This window comes from Pleurodeles waltl, chromosome 3_2 (assembly GCF_031143425.1).
Source record: "Pleurodeles waltl isolate 20211129_DDA chromosome 3_2, aPleWal1.hap1.20221129, whole genome shotgun sequence".
In the NCBI taxonomy this organism is placed as follows: Eukaryota; Metazoa; Chordata; class Amphibia; order Caudata; family Salamandridae; genus Pleurodeles; species Pleurodeles waltl.
The window spans coordinates 131,132,315-131,156,303 of record NC_090441.1 but is presented as its reverse complement, the minus strand read 5'-3'; the positions used below and the strand labels follow the sequence as shown (position 1 = coordinate 131,156,303).

Here is a 23,989-nt window from a genome sequence, read left to right as displayed (position 1 = left end):
AGGGAACTGACGTCCGCACGTCGTCGAGGACCTCTTATTGCCTGTATGACGTCAGACGGCGTCGCGTGCGAGACAGTGACGTCCTCGTCGACGTGCAGAGACTGGTAAGAAGATTTCCGTCGAATGCTGGCGCCATGGGAGTATTCATGAGGTGAGGAATCCACAGGTAGTTGTATCCATCAGAAATACCCCAATACTGTTGCCAGTATTGGAAGTATGATTTCATGCACTCTGGTGGCTCCTTAGACGACCCCCAGCATTGCTCGTACCAGCCTGCTTGAACAGCTCAAGTCCAGGAAGGCAGAACAAAGGATTTCCTTTAGGAGAGGGGGTAACACCCTCTCCCTTTGGAAATAGGTAATACTCGAAGGGTACATTTGGTGCCCTCTGTGCAATAACCAGTCTACACCGGTTCAAGTACCTCCAGGCCCTGCTCTGGCATGAAACTGGACAATGGAAAGTGCCCAGAGTTCTTCCAGAAGGGTCCTGGGTTCTGCCATCTTGAATCCAAGGTTGGCAGGGACCTCTGGGAGCATCTGAGTGGCCAGGTCAGGTAGGTGACATCAGAGCCCCCTCCTGATAGGTGGTCACCTGGCTAGGTGGCCAATCCCCCTTTCAGGGCTATTTAGGGCCTCTCTCTTGGGTGGGTTGTCAGATTTGGCTTGCAAGGATTCCAGCAGGACTGCTCTGCAACCTCTACTTCAACTTCTAGCCACTGGAACCGCGACTGGACCCTCCAGGAACAGACAATCTGCACCCACGACGAAAACTCTGTTGCAACGTTGTTTCCACGGCTCCTTCCAGCTTCTGCAACATTTCCCCGGCTGTGCATACTCGGAGGGCGGCAAGTCTTCAGTCTGCATGAGAAGGAAGAAGGAATTCCCTTGGAGTGAAGGAGTCACTCCCCTGCATCCGCAGGCACAACTGCAACAACAACCGGCTGCATGGATCTTCTCTCATCCTGAGCTGCATGGATCCTGCATCACGGGTGGTGGTCCGGAGCAGTACTCTCTGCCAGCCCAACTTTGCTGGAGGTAAGCCTTTGGCTTCCCATGCAGGACAGTACCCCTGTGCACCACGTCTCTTGCAGCTACCAAGGCTTGTTGGCATCTCCTCCAAGGGATCTTCAGGCTCCGTGTAGCCTCAGGGCATATGCAGCGCATAGCCCTCTGTGTGCTTCTCCTGCGGCATGGGACCCTTCTCCAGTTGTGCTGCGTGGGCTCGTCTGCAACTCCTGGTTACTCATCCAGTGGGTCTCCTGTGGGGCTGCCTCTTCTTCTTGGACTCTCTGCCTTACTGAGGGTCCCCCTAGGACTTCTGGACCTTGCTGGTCCCCAGCAGTTCCACTTTTGCTTCACCGCAACTTCTGCCTTTGCCAAGGCTTGTTAGTGGCTCTTCCACGCTACTGACCGACTACAATCATCCATCCGGCGTGGGACATCGACTGCATCCTCCAGGAACTCTTCACCTGCTATAGAGTTGGATTCCTGCTGGTTTCTTTCGGTCTTGTCTAGGTGTTGCATTTTCTTCCTTTTGCATGGTTTGGGGAAGATTCAGTAATTTACTCCTTTCTTCCTGGTCGCTGGGGTGGGGCACTGTAGTATTTACCTTTGGGGTTTCCTAGCTCCCCCAGCTCCCCTCCACGTGGCCTCCAGGCCCGAAATACATTATCCTGGCTAGAAATAGACTATCCCCCACTGCCCGGGGTGAAAGTGAGGCGCCCCTGCCTTCCACGACTGCCAAAGGAAGGTTGCATCCCCGCCCTAAGGCCTGATTCAGAACCTTGGTGGGATCGAGCTGGGAACGGCAGATGGGGCCTATATGTAGAGAAAGGTATGCAGAGCTGGGTCCTGCATTCGCATTCCATTTTTTTAGGATATGGTTTGGGCTCCCCCTAGGGTCACTATTGCCTATTTGCATTTACACTGTTTTCTATCACTTTCTATGCCCATTACTGATTACTAGTGTACATAACTAGTGTGTTACTTCCTATTGGAGGGTTGCCTTCCTAGTACATTTTGGTAATTGTGTCATTAAAATAAAGTACCTTTATTTTTGTAACACTGAGTGTTTTCTTTCATGTGTGTAAGTGCTGTGTGACTACAGTGGTATTGCATGAGCTTTGCATGTCCTCTATATAAGCCTTGGGTGCTCATCTACAGCTACCTCTAGAGATCCCGGCTTCTAGACACTGCCTACGCTACACTAACAGGGGATACCTGAACCTGGTATAAGGTGCAAGTACCTTCGGTACCCACCACACACCAGACCAGCTTCCTACAATCAGGGATTACAGCTTAAAAGTGTAATAAGGAATTCCCAATATTAACCTATGGGATGGGTAGGCCTCACAGTAGTGAAAAACTAATGTAGGTGTTTTCACTACCAGGACATGCAAAACTTAACAGTACATGTCCTACCTTTTACTTACATAGCACCCTGCCCTATGGACTACCAAGGAGAGACTTATGTGTAATAAAAGGGGAGTTTTAAGGCTTGAAAAAATGGTTTCACATGTCAAGTCGACATGGCAGTAAAACTGTGCATCAAGGCCCTGTAGTGGCTGGCTGGAGACATGCTTAAAGGGATACTTGTTGTGTGTGCACAATTAGTGCTGTAGGCTCACTAGTGGGATTTAATGTACATGTCCGGGCTACAGGTAATGCTCACTATAAAATTAAATATCCCAGTTAAGGATAAACAAATGTTACCATGTTTTAGAGGGGGAAGCACATGCACTTTAGCGCTGGTCAGCAGTGGTAAAGTGCTCAGAATACTAAGGCCAACAAAAACAATCAGCAAAAAGAGGAGATACACAGGAAAAAACGTTTCGGGGAAGACCATCCTAAGGCTAACAGGTCTCAGTTAGCATAATGGGTATTTTTCCATCCATGCAGAGTTCAAGGCAGCTGTAGTCTGAATGCAAGCTGAACCTGTAGGGGGTCTGTACAGATTTCAAGAGATAGAAGACTTAGCTTCTGCACGATTATTAATGAAGCAATAGAAGCATTGTTTTCAGTCGTGTGTTCCAAAATGCAGGATCGGAGTACATTTGTACGGAATGCACCCTAGGCTCCCCACAGTAGAGAAGGTGTACAAGACCATGGTAACTGGGAAGAGGGAAAGACAAGCACATCGACTGGCTACTTCTCGACATCACCTGTAGAAACAATAGATTATCTGACAGGTTTGTTCGATTCTGCATCTTACTTCAGAGGGAGAGGTGAAAACCACCAACCAGTGTTCCTATTATCTGCAAAGATTGTATTTCTTTTTGGGGGACTTGGAAATCTACAAGGTGAGCAAATTATTAGGGACCAAAAACTAATAAAGCCAGTGACAGTCAAGTACACTCTTCTTGCCCTTCCAACACACTCAGGACTTTCTCCCTTATTTCAAGTATTCAGTGCTAAACCAAGCCTCGTCTAACACTTGCCACCCTAATAGTATATTAAACAGACATTGATGTTTATAAATCTACCACTATTTGTGAAACATATAGAAGAGACCTATTACATACTGCTGTGAAACATATAGAAAAGACATTAAATAACTTTTTAGTGGTCCTAACAATATAAATACAGGAGCAGAGTTGCAGCTTATATTAACTGGAGTCTCTTTGAAATGTGTTTACTGAGAGAAAAGGAAATAACACAGTGTATTCGTCTTTGAAGAACATAAATATTGTAATAAGGAGGCTATATTTTTTCATAACTGTACAATTGCAATTTTTGTACAAATAAATCCAGTACAGGAGCTACCAATTGAGGGTATGATTGGGATTTAAAATACAGACAATGAAAAGGGTATTGAGTGCCTGCTATGCATTACATAGCACTGGCTCTGTCCCAAACACACCCTAAAAAATATATTGTATGAAAAGCATTCATGTTTTTTATTTGTATCGTGGTGTCAGTGTGCATAACATGGTGACTTAGTCCATTTGTGCCTTCTACCTATTTTCAAATCGGATCCAACCCGTGAAATTGTTTCATTTTTTAGTACATTTCTTGGTGTAATTAAGTTGATGAAGCTTACTTGTTTTACTGCTATGGATATGGTGCCTGTGGCGGTTTATGTCACCCGTTTTCCTTACTATACTTTCTATCACCCCAATGCCCTAAAAATTGTAAATCACGCTACAACGCTCCAGGGTGAAGGGGTAGATCAAACCTCTAAATAAATACATATTTTGACAAACATGTTGTGTACTTCTTTGATGCATATTTCATATGTAAATGGCAGATGCAAATGTAGTTTTCATTCCTATTCACTTATCTAACCCCCATTTCAATCCACAGTGAATGCAGTCCTGCGAGGACTCCTGATTTGAACAATTCTTAAGCACTACATTCATTGTGAATTGGAAATGTTCAAATTCTAATATACTATTAATCTGTTAATCATAAATTATTTGAGTGTCCATGCATTAGCTTTATGAAGAAACGTTTCTAATGAATGAGGGGTTAATTGATTACCTCTTTGGTGATGCAGGTGGTGAGGTAGGATGTGGAGGGATCCATGGAGTTTTCAGTTCTTTAACAGGTGCCTTGGTTTCCTTAAGTCTAGATGCCAGAGTCTTTTCCTGAAAGCGAGCATGCCTTGTGTTAGGCTGTGCAGGTCTTGGCTTGCGTGGCTGACGGAATCCCTTAGAAATATGTGACCGTTATTTCAATGAACACAGATTCAACAACAACAATGGAGACATTTATTTAGATTTTACCTCTAAAATCAGCATCTTTAACTAAAAAGCACAGACATTTCTAAGGAAGCATAACATATAATTATATTAGTATTGTTTTGAAGATCCTTGCAATCAGTTTCTTGAAATGCTTCTGAGACAAATAGTTGTTATTGAATAGGACACAAGACCCTTTCCACCTCAATCAATCAATCAATCAATCAACCAGGTGTTATTTGTATAACGCGGCTTGTCACCTGAGTGGGTATCCAGGCGCTTGCTGCAGGTCTATCAAAAAAGTCAGGTTTTCAGTCTCTTTCTGAAGTAGGTCAGCAAGGGTGCGGAGGTGGAAGGCGTTCCAGGCTTTGATGGTGAGGTGCGAGAAGGAGCGGCTTCCGGCGTGGCAGAGGCGTATGCATGGTATCTTTGCGAGGTCGATGTGTGCCGAGCGGAGGTTCCTGGTCGACTGCTAGAGGTGGTTCAAGTAGGAGGGTCCTTGGTTATGGAGGATTTTGTAGGCATAGATCAGGAGCTTGAAGTGGCATATTTTCTGGATCAGAAGTCAATGGAGGTCCTTCAGGTGATGGGTGATATGGGTGATATGGGTTTTCTTGGGCAGGCTGAGCATCAGTTTGGCAGCTGCATTCTGGATCATCTGGAGCCTTTGTATGACTTCAGTGCTGGTGCCTGCGTAGAGTGCATTGCCGTAGTCCAGTTGGCTGGTGATGAGGCCCTGCGTCACTATCTTCCTTGTGCTGATGGGGAGCCACTTAAATATCTTGCAAAGCGTGTGGAAGCAGGCTGAGGAAATGGCATTGACCTGGCATTTCATAGAGAGTTCGCTGGCGAGAAAATGATGCTGATGTTGCAGGTGTGCTCTTTCAATGTGAGGGGGGGGGGGGGGGGTCAGAGCTCTAATGGCCACAAAAGTCATTCCAGAGGGTTCAGTATCTGCCAAAGATCAGAACCTGTTTTATCGTTGTTCAGCTTCAGGTAGTTTTCCTTCATCCAGGTGGATACGTTCTTCATACAGCTGTGGAAGTTGGTCTTCGTCTTGGTGGGGTATGTTGAGAGAGAGAGAGAGAGAGAACGAGCGGCGTGTAGTCAGCGTAGGAGATGAGGTTGATGTTGTGCAATCTCACAATGTCTGAGTGTTGTCATGTGTTGAAGAGTGTTGGGCTTAGGGAGGAGTCGTGGGGGATGCCATTGTTGGTGTGCTTGACTACTGAGCTGAAGGGGAGGGTTGGACTCTCTGGGTGCATCCTGTGAGGAAGGATGACATCCATCTGAGCGCATCATCTGTGATCCCTATCTGGCATGGTCGGTTGTGTGTGGTGGGAGACAGTGTTGAAGGCGGCGGAGAGGTCAAGCAGAATCAGGGCAGCTGCTTCTCTGTCAAGCAGGGTGCGTATTTAGTCTGTTGCTGTCTCTGTGCTGTGACTGGCTCTGAAGCCTAATTGGGAGGGGTCTAACAGGTTGTTTCTCTCCAGGTGTTTGGCGAGTTCGAGGTTGATGGCCTTCTCCAGGACTTTGGCAGGGAACAGGAGTAGAGAGATCGGGTGGTAGTTCTGAGGCTCGCTAAGGTCTGCAGAGGGCTTCTTGAGGAGGTGTCTGATCTCTGTGTATTTCCAGGCTTCTGGAAAAGTGGCTGTGGTTAAAGAGGAGTTGCATGTGGTGGTGAGCTGACAGCTGATCCCGTTTCTTGGGTCCTGTGGGTGATACCGAGTGAATGGAGCTCATGAGTGTGATCATGTTCGGTGTGCTAAGTTGTCCCCATGCAGTGAGTGGGTGGTCGGCAGTGGAGGTTGATGGAATGCTGGGGATGTCGGAGGGTTGGGGATCGAAGTTACAGTAGATGTTTTTTTATCCTGTTGTGTTAAGTGGTCGGTGACGACACTGCAGAGGTCTTGAGAGGGGGAAAGGAGTTTTCGATCGCTGATGGGCAGGCAAACACTGATGATGGTGAAGAGTTCCTTGGTTTGGTCGGTGTTGTTTACAATCAGGCAGGTCAGGGCCTCTTTTTTAGCAGTCTTGATTGGCGGTGGTAGTCGCAGAGGGCAGTTTTGAATGTGGTTGGGTCGGCATGGTTCTTTCTGGTGCGTCACACTCTCTCCAGTTGTTTGCACCTGCGTTTTGATTTGCTAAATTCCACGGTGTACCAGCTGGCTTTTTTGATGGCTAGGTAGGTCTTGGATGGTTTGGTCAGGGCGACCAGTTTGGCAGTGCTGATGATCCAGTCATTAAAGTTCTGTACTGCCTGATTCAAGTTGATGGTGACGTTGGGCTGAGAGGTGCTGAGGGGGTCGGTCCATTGCTGCCGAATGATCCTGCTCCAGCCACGTGAGGGGGTGCTGTGGCAGATGGGGGATCTGGCAAGGGTGAAGTGTACAATGTAGTGGTCCAACCAGGTGAGTTCCATGGTGTGGCTGTCGTTGATTCTGTTGCTAGACGTGAAGATGGGGTCCAGCATGTGACCTGCTGTGTGTGTAGGCCCGTGACCAGCTGCTTGAGACCCATGTTGGTCAGTGGAGTTTATGTTGGATAGTTTGTCCAGGTGGAAGTTGAGGTCTTCCAGAAAGACATAGGCGGTCATTCCAACTGCGGCGGGCGGCCGTAGCCGCCCGCCATGCGGTTACCGCCGAATGACCGCACCGCGGTCAAAAGACAGCGGCGGCCATTCTGGCTTTCCCGCTGGGCCGGCGGGCGACCGCCAAAAGGCTGCCCGCCGGCCCAGCGGGAAAGCCCCAGCAACGATGAAGCCGGCTCCGAATGGAGCCGGCGGAGTTGCTGGTGTGCGACGGGTGCACTGGCACCCGTCGCGATTTTCAGTGTCTGCTTTGCAGACACTGAAAATCATTATGGGGCCCTGTGAGGGGGCCCCTGCACTGCCCATGCCAGTGGCATGGGCAGTGCAGGGGCCCCCAGGGGCCCCACGACACCCGTTCCCGCCATCCTGTTCCTGGCGGTATTTACCGCCAGGACCAGGATGGCGGGAAGGGGGTCGGAATTCCCATGGCGGTGCTGCAAGCAGCGCCGCCATGGCGGATTCCTTGGGCCAGGGGTAAACCGGCGGGAAACCGCTGGTTGCCCTTTTCTGACCGCGGCTTTACCGCCGCGGTCAGAATGGCCCTGGAAGCACCGCCAGCCTGTTGGCGGTGCTTCCGCGGTCCCCGGCCCTGGCGGTCATGGACCGCCAGGGTCGGAATGACCCCCATAGTGTTCGGATTCAATAGCGAATGGGGTGATGAATTCAGTGACGGCATTGCTGAGGCTGACTCTTGATCCTGATAGTTTGTATGAAAGAGTGTCTTTGATGGTTGTGCTATTGTCGGCGTGAAGCTGGAAGTTCGTGTGTACCATGATGGGTGTGGTTTCATCATTGGTGATGGTGCAGGTGATTGATTCATTGTGTATGATGGTGATGCCGCCTCCGTGCTGTTGGTGCAGTGTTTCATTTTGTAGCCGGGGGGTGTTGCCGTAGCGATGTCCTTGGCCAAGACAGGGGTGAGCCAGGTCTCTGTGATGAAGGGTAAATCAGGGGAAAGGGTGCAGATGTCATCCTAGACTTCGGTTGCATGTTTGCACAGCGATCTGGAGTTGAACAGTATGCATCCAAGTTGTTCCGAGGACTTCTGTTTGCGGTGATGGCAAGGCGGTGGCAGTGATGGCGGTCAGTCCTGGGGTGGAGGAGTATCGGCAGTGGGTGCAGGTGAATGTTCCCGCTGTGTGGCGGGCGATGCAAGGCAGCAGTTGTTGTTGCGTATAGGGCTGAGAGCACGAGGATCCACAGAAGAGTATCTGTGGGGGTGAGTAGGGCCAGGGTTCCAGGCTCTGGGCATGGTCCAGTTGCGGATGGGTGCAGATGGGCTTGCCTTTGGTGAATTTTCACCACACCAGAGGTGTCCCCGCTGTGCAGTCACGCAGAAGCCTCCATAAATAGTCCTGGGACAGGGAGGTGGGAGGGCGGCAGGCAAAACACAGACAAAATACAGGCAACAACAGGGCACAGCACGGAGGCAAAACAGAACGGGGCAACTAAGGGTGCAGGAAAATGAGACTGTAATTACACAATAGAAAAAAAAAAAACTTTACAAAAAAACAATTACCGTGACAGAAATTACAAAGGCAGTAAGACAGTCCAGGCAGAGCGCAGGATCGAACCAGCAGCCTAATGTGCTCCAGCTGGGCAGCAGACACGAGGAGCAAGGCAGAGGCAGCAGGGGAAAGCGCTTAGACCGGGGTCAGAGGCTGGTCTGGGTGGTATGTTTCACCATCAGGTCTGATTTTCATCTGGCCGAAATATGCCAGTTCTAGCAAGGTTGGGCTTTGATACTGGACTTCTTAAACGAGATCTTTTGTTGAAATGTGGGATCCTATATATGAAAAGTTAAAATTATTTGATTTTAACTGATCATCCCCTCTTAGTGTACCTCCTGATCAAATTAAATCACTAGAAAGTGTATAGGAGGTGGAGTAAAAAATCATCTCCTCATCTACAGGTTTAAGTGTTTCATCCAGCATCCTAGAGCCCTCTACGAGGTGTATGGCTAGCGGAATCCAACACAAATTTATACAATTTGCCTGTATAAAGGTAATTGTTTAACACACACAAAATATGGTACAATCACAAGATGAATTGCACCAAAGCCCTAACAGACACTCCACTCACTGGACTGATGGACGAGTCCTGCAGTCTACATTTGGTCCACGTCTACTATTTCAATTCACTTGAAAAACAGATCTGATGCAAAGCAGAATACTATTTTGATTCTCAATGTTAGTCATCAAATCCGTATACAATATCACCCCCATGTGCCCTGTGTAAACACTCTTCTTCTAAACCCGTTTTATTGTCTTCTAAAACCTTTGATTTCTTCTGTGCTTTCAAGCCATCCTCCGCCTCAACACCCACAATCTGGTAATAATGAAACAAGTTCCTTATCAGTAACTACAGATCTCCCATGTTGGAATCATTCATAGATTAACATGCTTGCATCATTTCCCACCCAGCCTGAGAACCCAGAGTGAACCATGCATGTGATATGAGAAAGATCCAATGCAAGAGCAAATGATTACTCCTTGCAATACTTCGAGTAGGAAGAAAGTAAAGAATCATGAACTGGTGCCACCTTTTTCTTTTGCCATGAATTTAGTTCTAATGTATCTTAAGTCTCCCAGTGAAAATATTTGACTGTATAGAAAATGTTGCCACTTTGTTTCACATGTACACCACTAAGCAGCAATAATCCAGACAGCATGTAGGATGCATAAGAGTTCCACAAAATAACATATTTTTTCTAATGAAATAGGATAAAACAGGATGAAATATCCAAAGCATCCTAGGTTTCTTTTAGTACCTTAAACGTGAAACCAAATGAAAAAAGAATCATCAACACTAGATTGAAATGTGTGTGGCTTTAAAGAGATTTCCTATGACTATTACCTGTGGTCTTTGAGGCACCAAAACACCTTTGTTCTTAAGCGGAGCTGTCTCTGGCAAGTGTTTATTTTTATGGCGGAGTTCTTGTATTAAGGCAGAAATTCCGGATTTTAAAATGCCATTTTTGTTGATGTTGGAAAAAGCATCAGGGGGTATGTTATCCAGCTTTGTATCTGTTCTGATAGTTTGTTCTGCTGTTGGTGGAAATCCAGAGGCTGGTTCGTTTTCATCTGGATAAAATACATTTTGTTACTTAGTATAGTACTGTAAAAATGACACTGATCAAAATGATAATAGCAAATATATATTTTTTTAAATATAAGTATTTTTTTCCCCATTGCCCATCTGCACAGTAAGTGAAATCACTGGTTTCCCAACAAAACCGTCTCTAAAAGGAGAAACCAAGCAAGAGGACTTCATTTCCTATTGCCCATCTCCACAGGAAATGACATTGCTAGACTTCCCATCATCCATTTGCATAAGGAGTGACATCACTGGCTTTCTGCCAACAGTACCCTTCCATGCCTCTCTACTCTTCGGAACTTTTTAATGACAGCTGCAGTGCGGGAGTTCCGTTGTTGTGCCAAAGATACCTTGGTCTGTACCTACACCATGCCCAAATCTAGGAACCTTGGTCTTCCCCTGATTCACCAATATCCTGCTGTGAATACATGTCCATAACCCCAGGCACAACTTGCCACACTGCTGCCACACCCCACTACAGAAAATGGAAGGAGTGCTTACCTGCACCTCATACAAGTTTTCGTGCACTCTCCTACACCCTATACCCACCACTCCTGCACCAACAACCCCCAACTCACTCACACTCGGACAAACCAGTCCTTGCTGGGGAGCGCTGGAGGTGAGGCAGCATCAGTGTGAAGCGTTCAATCCATGCACTTCGGGCGGAGTCGATATCTGGCGGTCACAACGTGGTGCAGTGACTTCCACGGAGTCGTCCGAAGTCGGTTTTCTTGGATGTTCACCAGCTTCTCCTTTCAAGGGCCCAGGGACTGGAAAGGGCACCACTTGTCACGGCAGGAGTCTCAGCAGAGAGTCCAGATGCTGGTAGGGGAGGTCTTTGATGACCCTGAGACTTCAGAACAAGGGGCAAGCTCAGTCCAAGCCCTTGGAGATTCTTCTCAAGCAGGATAATACCACAAAGTCCAGTCTTTGTCCCTTTTCACAGGCAGAAGCTGCAACTGCAGGACAGTTCCACAAAGCACAGTCTCAGGCAGGGCAGCACTTCTCCTCAGCTCTTCAGCTCTTCTCCTTGGCAGAGGTTCCCCTTGATTCCAGAAGTGATCTAATTTTCAGGGGGTTTGGGTGCTCTTCTTATACCCCTTTCTGCAATTGAAGTAGGCCTACTTCAAAGGAAAGTCTTTCTTGTTTGTGAAATCCTGCCTTGCCCAGGACAGGCTCCAGACACACACCAAGGGGTTGGAGAATGCTTTGTGTGAGGGCAGGCACAGCCCTTTCAGGTGTGAGTGACCACTCCTCCCCTCCCTCCCAGCACAGATGGCTCATCAGGATATGCAGGCTATACCACAGCTCCCTTTGTGTCATTGTCTAGAGAGAGGTGCAAACAGCCAAACTGTCGAACTGACCCAGACAGGTAATCCACAAACAGACACAGTCACAGAGTGGTTTAAGCAAGAAAATGCCTACTTTCTAAAAGTGACATTTTCAAACACACAATCTAAAAACCAACTTCACTAAAAGATGTATTTTTAAATTGTGAGCTCAGAGACCCTAAACTCCAAATTTCTGTCTGCTCCCTAAGGGAATCTGCACTTTAATACTAAAAGGCAGCCCCCATGTTAACTTATGCAACAGTGAAAAACAAATTTGGCAGTATTTCACTGTTGGGACACGTAAAACACATAAGGACATGTCCCATCTTTAACATACATTGCACCCTGCCCGTGGGGCTATCTAGGGCCTACTTTAGGGCTGCCTTACATATATAAAAAGGGAAGGTTTAGGCCTGGCAAGTGGGTACACTTGCTAAGTCGAACTGGCAGTTTAAAACTACACACACAGACACTGCAGTGGCAGGTCTGGGCCAGGTTTATAGGGCTACTAATGTGGGTGGCACAACCAGTGCTGCAGTACCCCTAGTTGCATTTGATTTACAGGCCCGGGCACCTCTAGGGCACTTTACTAGGGATTTACTAGTAAATCAAATATGCCAATCATGCTAAAGCCAATCACCAATACAATTTACACAGAGAGCATATGCACTTTAGCACTGATTAGCAGTGGTAAAGTGCCCAGAGTCCTAAAGCCAACAACAACAGGGCAGAAAGATTAGGAGGAAGGAGTCAAAAAGATTGGAGGAGACCCTGCAAAAGGGGAAAAAGTCCAACAAGGCTCTATTTGATTTCAAACTCCACTCTGTCCATCTAATTTTTCTGCTTGTTTTCCTCTTCCTTTGGTAATCACACTGATAGCTAGTTCAAATAAACCAATCAACGCATATCTTTCCTCCTCATATAAAGTCATTTTATTGTCAATAGTAGTTAAATCCTTCTGTAAGCTTCCTTTTGCGCACAGATAATGGAGAGCATATGAGAATACTGATGACCTGTTAACAGCTGGCTATGGGACGATAAGCATCACATTAATTTTGACTGATGGCTTTCATGGTGTTAAGCACAGTGGGGTAGAGTGACTTTCCAATTTACTTAGGATAGAGTATAGCAATAGCCAGCCAAATTACCTTGTACCATAGTTATAAAGGTGGGAATGTGAATTTATTAAAAACACTCATTACTAATAAGATGGTTCATAGGAAATAATTCTGGAATTGAATAAACACATCCATCCATACATATATAAATCAAGGCTTTGCTAAACCTTTTCAGGCAGCAAGCCAGTAAATAGTGACCTACAGAGGTGCTAGGGAATGCTATACCTCTAGTGCAAAGGAAACAGTTCAATTTACAACCTAGACCACATACCAATAACCAGCTTTCTCACCACCGGAGGCCGTTTCTGTTCCAGTGGGACACGCTCCTTTGACACAGGAGGTGGCTTCTTTCCTTTCCTCGGAGATGCACTCCGCCGCCTCCCTGGAGACCCTTCCCTGCTTGAAGAGGATTTACTGCGAGCTCTGGAAGGATTCTTTATCTTTTGGGGCATCTGTCTCTTTTCCATGATAGACTCCAAATCCTTGAAACAAAGAGTTTACAAGTTAGGGCGGTGATGTACTGTTCAAATCACATTTCAAGAACATCTTGAACTATCATATGGAACGGCAACGTTCAATATGGAATGATTTGGATCACATTGTATTTATTTTTTTAAATGTCTACGCAGCAACAAAAAAATGAGCCTACGTCACAAATCATGTGGCAGAAGATTTACTAACTAGGGTCATTCAAAGCCTTAAAATTGAGCATTGCTATGTTGCTGTGCAAAGTCTTAATTTTTTGTTGCTCATCGGTACTGGTGATAGACTTCTTACCTCCACCTGCTGGAGTATAGAAATGATGGTGTCAGAAAGCGAAGAATCCACAGTCCCATCTAGTTTGGCAGAACAAAGAGACAGCTGCCGAATGAGATGGCCCAGTTCCTTGTAGTGAGAAGGCTCTGCTTGGTCTGTGAGCTGAGTTACAAACATCTGCAGGGCACGGATTGCACCTCTGTGAACAGCTGCCAACCTTGACAATGTGCGAGTCTAGTTGAACACAACATGGAAGGTTAGCACCGTCAGCCATTGAAACAATTTAAAATGCATTGTTTCCAATAATATAAGATTTATTAATTTGCATATCTTACTAAGTCCGTTTTATAATCCACCTAACATGCCAATGATCTAGATTTGTAGAAGAGGCCATGGACTGAACAGAGCTATTTATGGCGTTGTTCTGGTTATATTCTCAAAACATTACAGTGCAATTTAATTTCAGAGCAGGACATGTAATGAATGCACTATTCATCAAGAAATAACTGGATCCTTTAAATGGCCTCATGCTGCCAACGCTGTAACTGCACTGCATGCACAGCGAAGTGTCTATTCAGTGCAGTAGAGGCACATTATGCATTGGTAGTTTGGCAGGAAATTGAAAACACTTTGGCCCTCATTCTGACCTTGGCGGGCGGCGGAGGCCGCCCGCCAAAGTCCCGCCGTCAGATTACCGTTCCGCGGTCGAAAGACCGCGGCGGTAATTCTGACTTTCCCGCTGGGCTGGCGGGCGGTCGCCTTCAGACCGCCCGCCAGCCCAGCGGGAAAGAGGCTTCCACGATGAAGCCGGCTCGGAATCGAGCCGGCGGAGTGGAAGCTGTGCGACGGGTGCAGTTGCACCCGTCGCGTATTTCACTGTCTGCGCAGCAGACAGTGAAATACATGTAGGGGCCCTCTTACGGGGGCCCCTGCAGTGCCCATGCCAGTGGCATGGGCACTGCAGGGGCCCCCAGGGGCCCCGCGATCCCCCCTACCGCCATCAGGATCCCGGCGGTCCGACCGCAGGGATCTGGATGGCGGTAGGGGGGGTCGGAATCCCCGCGGCGGTGCAGCAAGCTGCGCCGCCGCGGAGGATTCAATGGGGCGGCGGTACACTGGCGGGACCCCGCCAGTGGTGCCGGTCCGACCGCAGCTTTACCGCCGCGGTCGGAATACCCATTGGAGCACCGCCGGCCTGTCGGCGGTGCTCCCGCGGTCCTCCGCCCTGGCGGTCAAAGACCGCCAGGGTCAGAATGACCACCTTTGTCCCTTGGTCCCATCCTTTGGACACTGTTCTTTCTTTCCCAGAGCATCTATGAACGTGTCAGCCTCTCCATGTCCCTGCCTGTGACCCATTCTGTCCAGTTTCTCTCCCACTACTCATCTCGATATCGGTTTATCCACATCTCTTGCTGCTAGTCTCCCATCTGCCAGACCTTGCTCGGCCTCCCTTTATTCTAGTTTCACAAGCTTCCAACTCGTTTTTTTGGATCTCTGACGTTACCTTAACCTCCCCAACTACAGTGACCTCTATTCTGCTTCAATACCTTTTCACCACCTCTATGTCCCAGCCTCCACTTTCTACTTCACCCAGCTATAGCTACTCTCCACAATGCACTGCTGATGCAAATGCTGTACCTATTCAGAGCGAAAGACAGCATACACTGCAGCCGTCTGCACTGTAATAGCTTTGTATAGGTCATTGAAGCATGTGCTGCTACTATTGTAACCGTCTTTGAACTTATATGAATTAGAAATGCTTGCAGTGTTGCTGCTCAAGCTGTGTCTCTGTTGTGTGTTGGTGAATGGTAAACGCCATTTTATTATACAAGAGCAATAACAACTGTCACTGCCATTGCTTTGTGTTGATGTGAAGATAACACAAACTTCCTGTCCATTTACAAATGATGAAATTTCTGATCTAAATTGTCACCCGCTCTTAACACAATTATTATGGTTTACGACGTATTCCCCACCTCCTAGCACTAGCTTGTTCCTCATTTTTGCCCTTAATTCTTCTCATTCAAAACTACTGATGGGGAACTGCACAAAAGCAACCCTGTCATCTTCAATAATGCCAACACCTGATACCAGGAAGGCACCAAAGCCCTGATACAGCAATTCAAGGAAGCACAAGACACTGTTTGCTTGCTGATGAATAGGAGACAACTCATGAATAGTCTGGTGTGATATCTTGTTTCGTCTTGATGCTTTCTGATGTACCATATGTCGTCTTCTGCACTGCTCATGGTATGGCATATCAATAAATTGCTGTAAGACCTGCTGGTTTAATAACTGTCTGAAGTAACTAGACACATGAGCCTCTGTTTGACCTTATCCACTACAGACTAAAGATGTATTTTATAAAAATGGATACATTTAATAAATTCATTTTTATTTCAAATCAGGAGCATTTAATGCAGCAGCGCCGGGGCAGTCAGACATGTTTTAGGGTGCAAGATATATGACTGGCTCCTCGCAACATTCCAGCCCATCAAAGGTGTTCCTCTGCGTTTGGCATTCCCACCTTCTTATATTTCAGTCACTGGTCAGATTTAGCACTGAAACAGCCCTAAAAATCTTTCTAAAAGAAATCTGTTATATTACTGACTCTTACCCTACTCTACTAGCCTATCAGAGGTGATATCCAGTCCTACCAGTCTTTGAGAGAGTGATCTTGATATGGTTAACTCCACTAACAATAGCTCCCTTACTAAGATTATCCTGGCACATGACAAGACTACAATGGCGCAATGGTGCTCCTTATCATGTGTGATACCTTCAGCCACTCTGGGCTTTTTAGCCAGCAGCAATTTTTACTGCGGGCAATTTTAGTTAAGATTTCCATACTATAAAAATGGGTTCCCAAATCTCAGCATGATATCCCTAGCCAAAAAGCAAAAACAAACAGGGGTTCTAACAATTAGCACGGAGCTATTTGGCAATAATAGAGTCTGTTCACAAACTGCATAGTGAAGTATGAGTTGTACTATTACAGCAGCACTACTGATGTACTACAAAATGAAATTCCCATACTTACGTGCAGAGACCTCTGCCTCTCCTCTCTTTTCTATGTGAAGATCTCCACCATGTAGGCCTACTTACACCTAAATGCATGCAGGTTTAAGAGAGCAGGGTAAGGATTGCCTTTTGTTTTTTTAGGGGGGCAGTGATTAAAAAAACAAAAACACCCACCCACACAAAGGTAACCCATTGTTTTTCATAAACATCACTTCTAACAAACATTGAGGCATTACAGACCCGCACACAATAACTCCAGTCTAACAGGTGCCATTAACCATTACGTCCTGGGTTTTCAGACCAAAATCTGTTTGATTTCAGTGTCTCTTATCTTTACTTATATGAGGGATGGGTAGGGGAGGGCGGTATAGTGTGAGGGGGATGAAACATAGTATATTCTAGATGTATACTGTTTTTTCTTGCTCATGTTGCCAGTAATGGTACTTGGTTATAGGACAACTGCTTCTCCAACAAAGACTGCGCTATATAAACACAAGCAATAGTGATGTGCACATCTACTCACACAGCATTGTTTTGCAGAGTATCTGTAATAACTGGTGATGATATACTTGTACCTGCTTCTTCTGGAAAAAATCAGTAACCATATATAATAAAAAATTTAAAAACAGCACTTCTAAGGTATAACCACAAAGGTCCCAAAATCAATCAATCAATCAATCAATAAATCAGGGATTTATAAAACGTGGCAAATTACTTGTGAGTGTCTAAAGGCGCTGGAGTAACTGACTGCTTAGAGGGGATTTGTTCATTCAAACAGCCAGGTGCTGAGTCCTTTCCAGAACTGCAAAACGGTGAGGCAGTTCTGAGGTGCAGGGATAGGTCATTCCAAGCTTTGGCCACTGAGTGTGAGAAGGAGCGTCCTCCGCTGTTGCTTCAGCGGATCCAGGGAGAGTGTCTGCGAGGAAAAAGGTGGCTGATCATACGTGTCTGGCAGGTTGCTGGAAGGGTATGAGTTTGTTGATGCATGCTGGTCCTTCGTTGTGCAGGGCTTTGTATGCGTGGGTCAACATCTTGAACTGGCTCCTCTTTTGGATCAGGAGCTTATGTAGCTTCTTGAGGTGAAGGGTTATGTGGGTTAGTCTGGGGAGGTCGAGGATGAGTCTTGCCGAAGAGTTTTGAATTATCTGTTGTCTCTTCAGAAGGCGTGCGCTGATCCCTATGTAGACTGTGTTCCCGTAGGCCAGCCTGCTGGTTACATGGGCCTGCGTGATGGTCCTTCTGGTGTTGACTGGGAGCCGCCTGAGTATCTTGGGGCGCATGAATAGTGTGTGGATGCAGGCAGATGAGACTGCATTTACTTGGTTCTACATAGATAGCTTGCTGTCTAAGATTATGCCGAGGTTGCAGGCGTGGTCTATCGGGGAAGGTGGGTAAGCCTAGCTCAGCAGGCCACCCTGTGTCGTTCCAAGGCAAGGTGTTGTTCCCGAAAATGTGGACTTCCATCTTGTCCGAGTTGAGTATGAGACAGTTGTCCTTCATCCAGTCAGCACTGTTCACCAAACATCTGTGGAGGTTAGGTCTGGTGGAGGAGAATCTTCGGACAGATCAGCTAGATGTCATCTGTGAAGGAGATGATGTTGAGTCCGTAAGATCCGACGGTGTTGGCCAAGGGGGTCATGTACATGTTGAAGAGGGTGGGACTGAGGTATGATACTTGGGGACGCCTCAGATCTTTTTGGGTTTCGAGGTGAACAGTGGGAGACTGACCCTCTGGGTTCTTCCAGGTAGGAATGAGTCGATCCATTTGAACGTGTCTCCCTAGATTCTGATGTGATGGAGTCTGTTAATCACAATGTAGTAGGAGACATTACTGAAGGAGGCTGACAGGTCCAGAAGGATGAAGGCTGTCATTTTGCTATGGACCAGGAGGGCCCTGATGTCGCCAGTGGCTGCGATCAGGGTTGTCTCAGTGCTGTGGTTGGCTCAGAAACCAGACTGGAAGGTGTCCATGAGGTTGTTGTGTTCCAGGTGTTCGATGAGTTGCTGGTTGATTGCCTTCTCTAGAACCTTTGCTGGAAAGGGGAGCAGGGAGATAGGCCAGTAGTTTTTCAGCTCTACTGGGTCAGAAGAAGGTTTGTTTATGAGGGACCTCACTTCAGGGTGTTTCCAGTCTTCAGGGAATGAGGTTGAGGTGATGCAGGTGTTCAGGACTTTGTTGAGCTTGTGGCCAATCTTATTTCCCCTGAGGTTAAATACATGGTGGGGATAGGGTTCTGTCAGTGCTCCTGAGTGCGTGCAGTTCATTATTGAGATTGTGGGTTGAGTTGTGACAGGGTCCCAATAGGTGGGCAGGTGTTCAGGGTTTGTGTTTGTGGGTGTAAGCAGGCTGATGCCGTCGGTGGCAGGGGGTGGGATTTTAAGTTTTTGTGGCTGACTAAAAATCTTGTCATGGAAGAAATCTGCTAGGGTGTCGCACAGTTCTTGGGAGGGCATGATGTAGTTCTCTGTGGCTGTGGGGTTGGAGAATTCCTTCACAATGGCAAAGAGAACCTGGCTGCAGTTTGCCGTGGTTTCTATGTGGTCTGCTAGGGCACTATTCTTTGTTTCCTTCAGGAGGCGGTGGTACTAGTTGAGTGCTGTCTTGACAGAGGTATAGTCTCCGGTCTCTTTACTGGTGTTCCACTTCCTTTCTAGCTGCCAGCAGCTGCATTTGGTGGATATCAGATCTGCAGTGAATCAGCTGGCTCTTCTAGCAGTTCCTTTGGTTTTTGCTGGCTTGGCGGGCAATTGTGTCGGCGCAGCTGGGAGATGTTCTTCGCAGCCTGTTCTTGGTTGGATTTTGCTTCTGGGAAGTGGGAGTTGAGAGCGTTGTTCCACTAGTCTTCCAATATTTTTTTCCAGTTTCTCTGCATTGAGCTAGGGGGCATGGTGCCCATGTTGGTAGGACCTGAGATGATGAAATGGACACTGCAGTGGTCAGTCCAGGTGAGACGTGGCGGTACTTAACTTTGTTACTGGACGTGAAGATGGGGTCAAGCGTGTGTCCTGCTATGTGGGTAGGGTCGAAGACAAGTTTCTTGAGGCCGATGTTGCTCATGCTTTCCAGGAGGTCGGTTGTGTTTGTGTCACCGGAACCGAAGTGGAAGTTAAAATCTCCTAGGAAGATGTAGTACACGGAGTCAATGGCAATCAGGGCAATGAGGTCTGGAATGACTTTGCAGTAACTGGGGCTTGGTCCTGGTACTCTGTAGGCGAGGGTGCCTCTGATGGTACATTTTCTATCTGTGTGGAGTTGGAAGTTGAGTTGCTCCATTTTAGTGGTTGAGTCGTCTGAGGAGGTTGTGTAGCGGGTGGTGTCCTTGTAGATGATGGCAATTCCACCTCCGTATTTATTGGTTTGGTCCCGATGTGCTATCTTGTAGGCTTCGATGGTGACAATGGTACTGTCCAGAGAAGTCATAAATGTCATATTCCAGCAAAGCATTGGAGGAAGTCCAGCTCTACACATGGATACTAACAGGTACTGCAACACAATCCCATGGAGAGATTTAAAATAATACTCATAGTAAATGATTAAATACATAAACATTTTCTAATAAATATATAAATTCAGTTTAATTTAAATATATATAGATATATCTGTATACACATGCTGACCTATATGTAATGAATATTTTATTAAAAAGTGTCAAGCTTACTTTTGATAATAAACTTATAATCTTTAAAACTTTGCAAAGGCCCTCATCACTACCCTGTTATCATGGAACACTAAGACTCTTTGGCACAGAGAGCTTGAATTTCGCTACCTCTATGTGCTGAAGTGATAGCGACAAAAAAGACTGTCTTCCACGTAAGATGTTGTAGAGAACCTTTATGTATAGGTTCAAGAGAAGGACCCATGAGTTTGAAAGTACGACATTCAGGAGAAGGTGAACAAACAGGAGGAAAAAACTTTCTTAAGCCCTACAGAAAATCTTTAACAGGCATTCGAAAGAATGATGTCCGAGAAGGTGATTTTCGATAAGCAGTTATAGCTGCAAGATGTACCTTGAATCGATGAAAACTGCAAACCTGATTTTGTTAGGTGAAGGAGGTAGGGTAGCATGACATTCTCCTGATTCAGAATTGGATGGAAGCCATACTGGATACACCACATATAAAATCTTTTCCTTTCAATGAATAGGAACACCTTGTTGATGGTCATTTTGACTCTTCGAGAATGTTCATGCATTCCTGAGAAAGACCTAGATGACCATACTGCACAAATTCAGGAGCCATGCTGTCAAGCTCAGCAAGGAAAGGGTAGGGTGGGATATCTTGCCCTCGGGTTTGTGAAGGAGATCCGGTCTGCACAGCAGTCTCCTGTGTGGCCTTTCTGATAGATGTAGAAGGTCCATGTATCACCACTGGTGGGGCCATTCTGGGGCCATCAGGATGATTCTGGTTCTATAGAATTTGATGACTGTCGTATCAGGGGAATGGGTGGAAAAGTGTACAGAAATGTTCCTGACCAATCTATCAATAGGGCATTCTTCTTTGAGCCTGGTCGATAAAACCTGAATGTGAAGTGTCTGCATTTTTTGTTGTTTTTGTAGGCAAACAGGTCTATTTTAGGATGCCTCCAGTCTTGAAGATGTCTTGCCTGACGTCGCGATGAGGAACCCAGTCATGCGAGTCAGTGAAACTTCCACTGAGGGAATCCGCTTATGTGTTCTGGACTCCTGGGAGGTGGATGCTGTGATTGACAACTTTCTTGCGAATCGCCAGTTCCAGATGGTCTGTGCTTCCCGAGATAAGGTGTGAGATTGAGTGCCCCCCATGCTTGTTCAGATAGCACAATGTAGTTGTGTTGTCTGTTTGGACCAGGAGAGAGCTGTCTAGTTGGATAAAAAGACTTCAGGGCTAGATCATCTGCCCTCAGCTCTAGCACGTTGACGTGATATTGTTGTTCTTTGTCCGATCCTGAGTTTGGAGGGGGTCCATATGAGCCTCTCAACGCTGAAGACATGAATCGGTTACAAGAATTTGAGTCAGAATGTCCTGATGTAAAGGGACACCTGTTAGGGGATGCTGTTGATGTGTCCACCATAGTAGTGAGTTCCCTGCTGCTGGTGACAGAATTAACCTGCCATCCTATTTGTCTGCAAATTAACTCCATTGATCTTACAGATCTTCTTGGACGGGTCTGATATGTAATCTGGCATTTAAAACAATGAAAATGCAGGAGGCCATGGAACCCAGACATTTCGGCTACTTGTCTGGCAGACGGACACAAAGTGTGAAGGAACTTGTGACACTTCTGTGCTATTGACGATAGTCTCTCCTCCGAAAGATACACTTTTGCGAAGTTTGTATCCAGGTGTGCTCCTGAGTAATGTAGCCTTTGGTTTGGAGTCTGTATGGATTTGTCTAGATTGACCTGAAGACCGAGATGTTAAAGTGTCTCCAAACAGATCTGGCAATGTTGCATTGTCTAAGTTGGGGAGGAACTTTTCAGTAGCCAATCGTCGAGGTACGGATAAATGAAGATCTTTTTCCTCCGCAGGTGTGCTGCCACTACTGCTACGCAGTTGGAAAATGTGCCACGAGCTGACTTCAGACTGAAGGGTAGTACTTTGTACTGCGTGTGTTTGGATCAAACTGTGAATCGCAGGAATTTCTGGTGCTTTTTTGCTGCTGGAATGTGGAAGGAGACATCCTGCAGATCTATAGAACACATCCAGTTCCCCTGACGGAGGGCAAGGATTCTGAATTTTCCTTTGCGAATGTGTTTGTTGAGAAGTCTTAGGTCTTGAATGGGTCTGAAGTCTCTGCTTGGACCTTTTTTTCCCCACAAGGAAGTAATGGGAGTACACACCTCAACCCCTTTGAGAGGGTGGAACCTCATAGATAGCTCTTTTCCGAGGTAACATGACAACTTTGTTTGTAGAAGCAGTTGTTGAGGTGTTCTAGACGGTGAAACCGATGGGGGAGGAGCAGCTGTCTTTGGTTATTGAACGCCACCCGTCTAGATGATTGCTGTCACTTCGCTCTACAGGAGCAGTCGACAGAACTGGGGGAAGCGACGTTTCATTGTTTGCATGGAGTTTTGGATGAGGTGGAAGTTGTCATCGGTCCCTCGTTGGTTTACGGGACCAGTATTGGGGTTTCCCTTGTCGTCGTTGCTGCCTTGCGGCCCAGTGAGGGGTTTGAGCCCTCTGATGGAAGGGATGTCTGATCATCTGTACGAGACCCAAATAAAGAATTGCCTGTGAACGGCAGGTTCATGATCAGTTCCTGTGCCTCAGGTTTGAGACCTGTCAGACGAAACCAAGATGATCGTCTGACACATTGTCCATGTGCATATCCATGAGCCCCTAATTCTGGGTCATCCGCAGCTACATTAATTATTTGATTTGCCACCAGGCCGCCTTCCTGTAGGATGTCTTGAAAATCCTGTCTATCATCTCTGGGTAGTTTCTCATCAAATCTGGGTAGTGAATCCCAGAGAGACCTGTCCTACTTACCCAAGAGCGCGGAAGCACTGGATACCTTCTACGGAGGCTGATACGCCCCAAAAAGTCATTATCTTTACTTTCCTTGTCTGGGGTTTGAGATGATGAGGAAGCAATAGAATGTGTCTTCCTGGCGGCTGCTAAGATGACTGAGTCCAGAGGAGGGTCGGCTCTTAAGAATAAAGGGTCCTGGTCTGGGGCCTTGCATTTCGTTACGATTCTTGGTGGAGCCGCACATAAGGCTGCGGGAGTGAGGAAAACATCCATCACCGGTCATTGGAGGCCTGGAACAAGAGAGAGGAGCTGTCCTGAAGAGGACAGATGGTGTAGAGTTTCAAAATTTACAGAAGACGATGTTGTGGGAGAAGCGATGTCGATATTTAATTTATTAGCGCCTCTAACCAATACTTTATTAAAGGTGTTAATATCATCCACCAGAGATACTGTTGCCAGGGAAGTGTCCATTAGAGTAGACGAGTAATCTCGTATAAGTGATATGATTGTTCAGGACCAGGAAGGAGATCTGTGCCTTTGATGATGTGCCCTAGGGCAATGAATCTCCTGGTAGGAGAGTGTAATTTTGCTCCAGATCTATGTCATGATCTACTCTTTGTTTGGGATCTGGGAGTACCAGTCACTGCTAGGTACCCTGAAGTGTCTGTGAGACCCAGGTGTTGTCATACGCGCAGTCACCTCCATCTGAAAAGTTGGTGATGGTGTCCTTGGGGAAGTCCATGTAGAAGAATAAACGTGCGAATGCTGAGAGTCCAGACTCTGTGTATCCGAATCCCGTTGGAGGCTCTCCAGCCGTCCTGACAATAGATTGACAGGAGACAATGGTCCCCTTGTACAGCCATGCAAAGAAGTTCCTGATGCTGCAGCCGAAGTTCTGTGTTCTTTTGTTTTGACGGTAGGTGAATCTTGTCTAGAAGTTGCATGATGTC

At 46.7% G+C, this 23,989-nt stretch overlaps 1 protein-coding gene across 2 annotated transcripts in view; it reads right to left on the bottom strand.

Moving 5' to 3' along the window:
• The window catches only part of KIAA0753 (KIAA0753 ortholog), a 214,566-nt gene that overhangs the window by 137,069 nt on the left and 53,508 nt on the right, over positions 1 to 23,989 (bottom strand). For both annotated transcript variants that reach the window (XM_069226993.1, XM_069226992.1), the window contains exons 6-9: positions 13,591 to 13,803; positions 13,085 to 13,295; positions 10,125 to 10,351; positions 4,479 to 4,648 (exon numbers count right to left, since the gene is read on the bottom strand). In XM_069226993.1, coding sequence (XP_069083094.1) covers positions 4,479 to 4,648; positions 10,125 to 10,351; positions 13,085 to 13,295; positions 13,591 to 13,803 — 821 coding nt within the window. The remainder of the gene's footprint in view (positions 1 to 4,478; positions 4,649 to 10,124; positions 10,352 to 13,084; positions 13,296 to 13,590; positions 13,804 to 23,989) is intronic.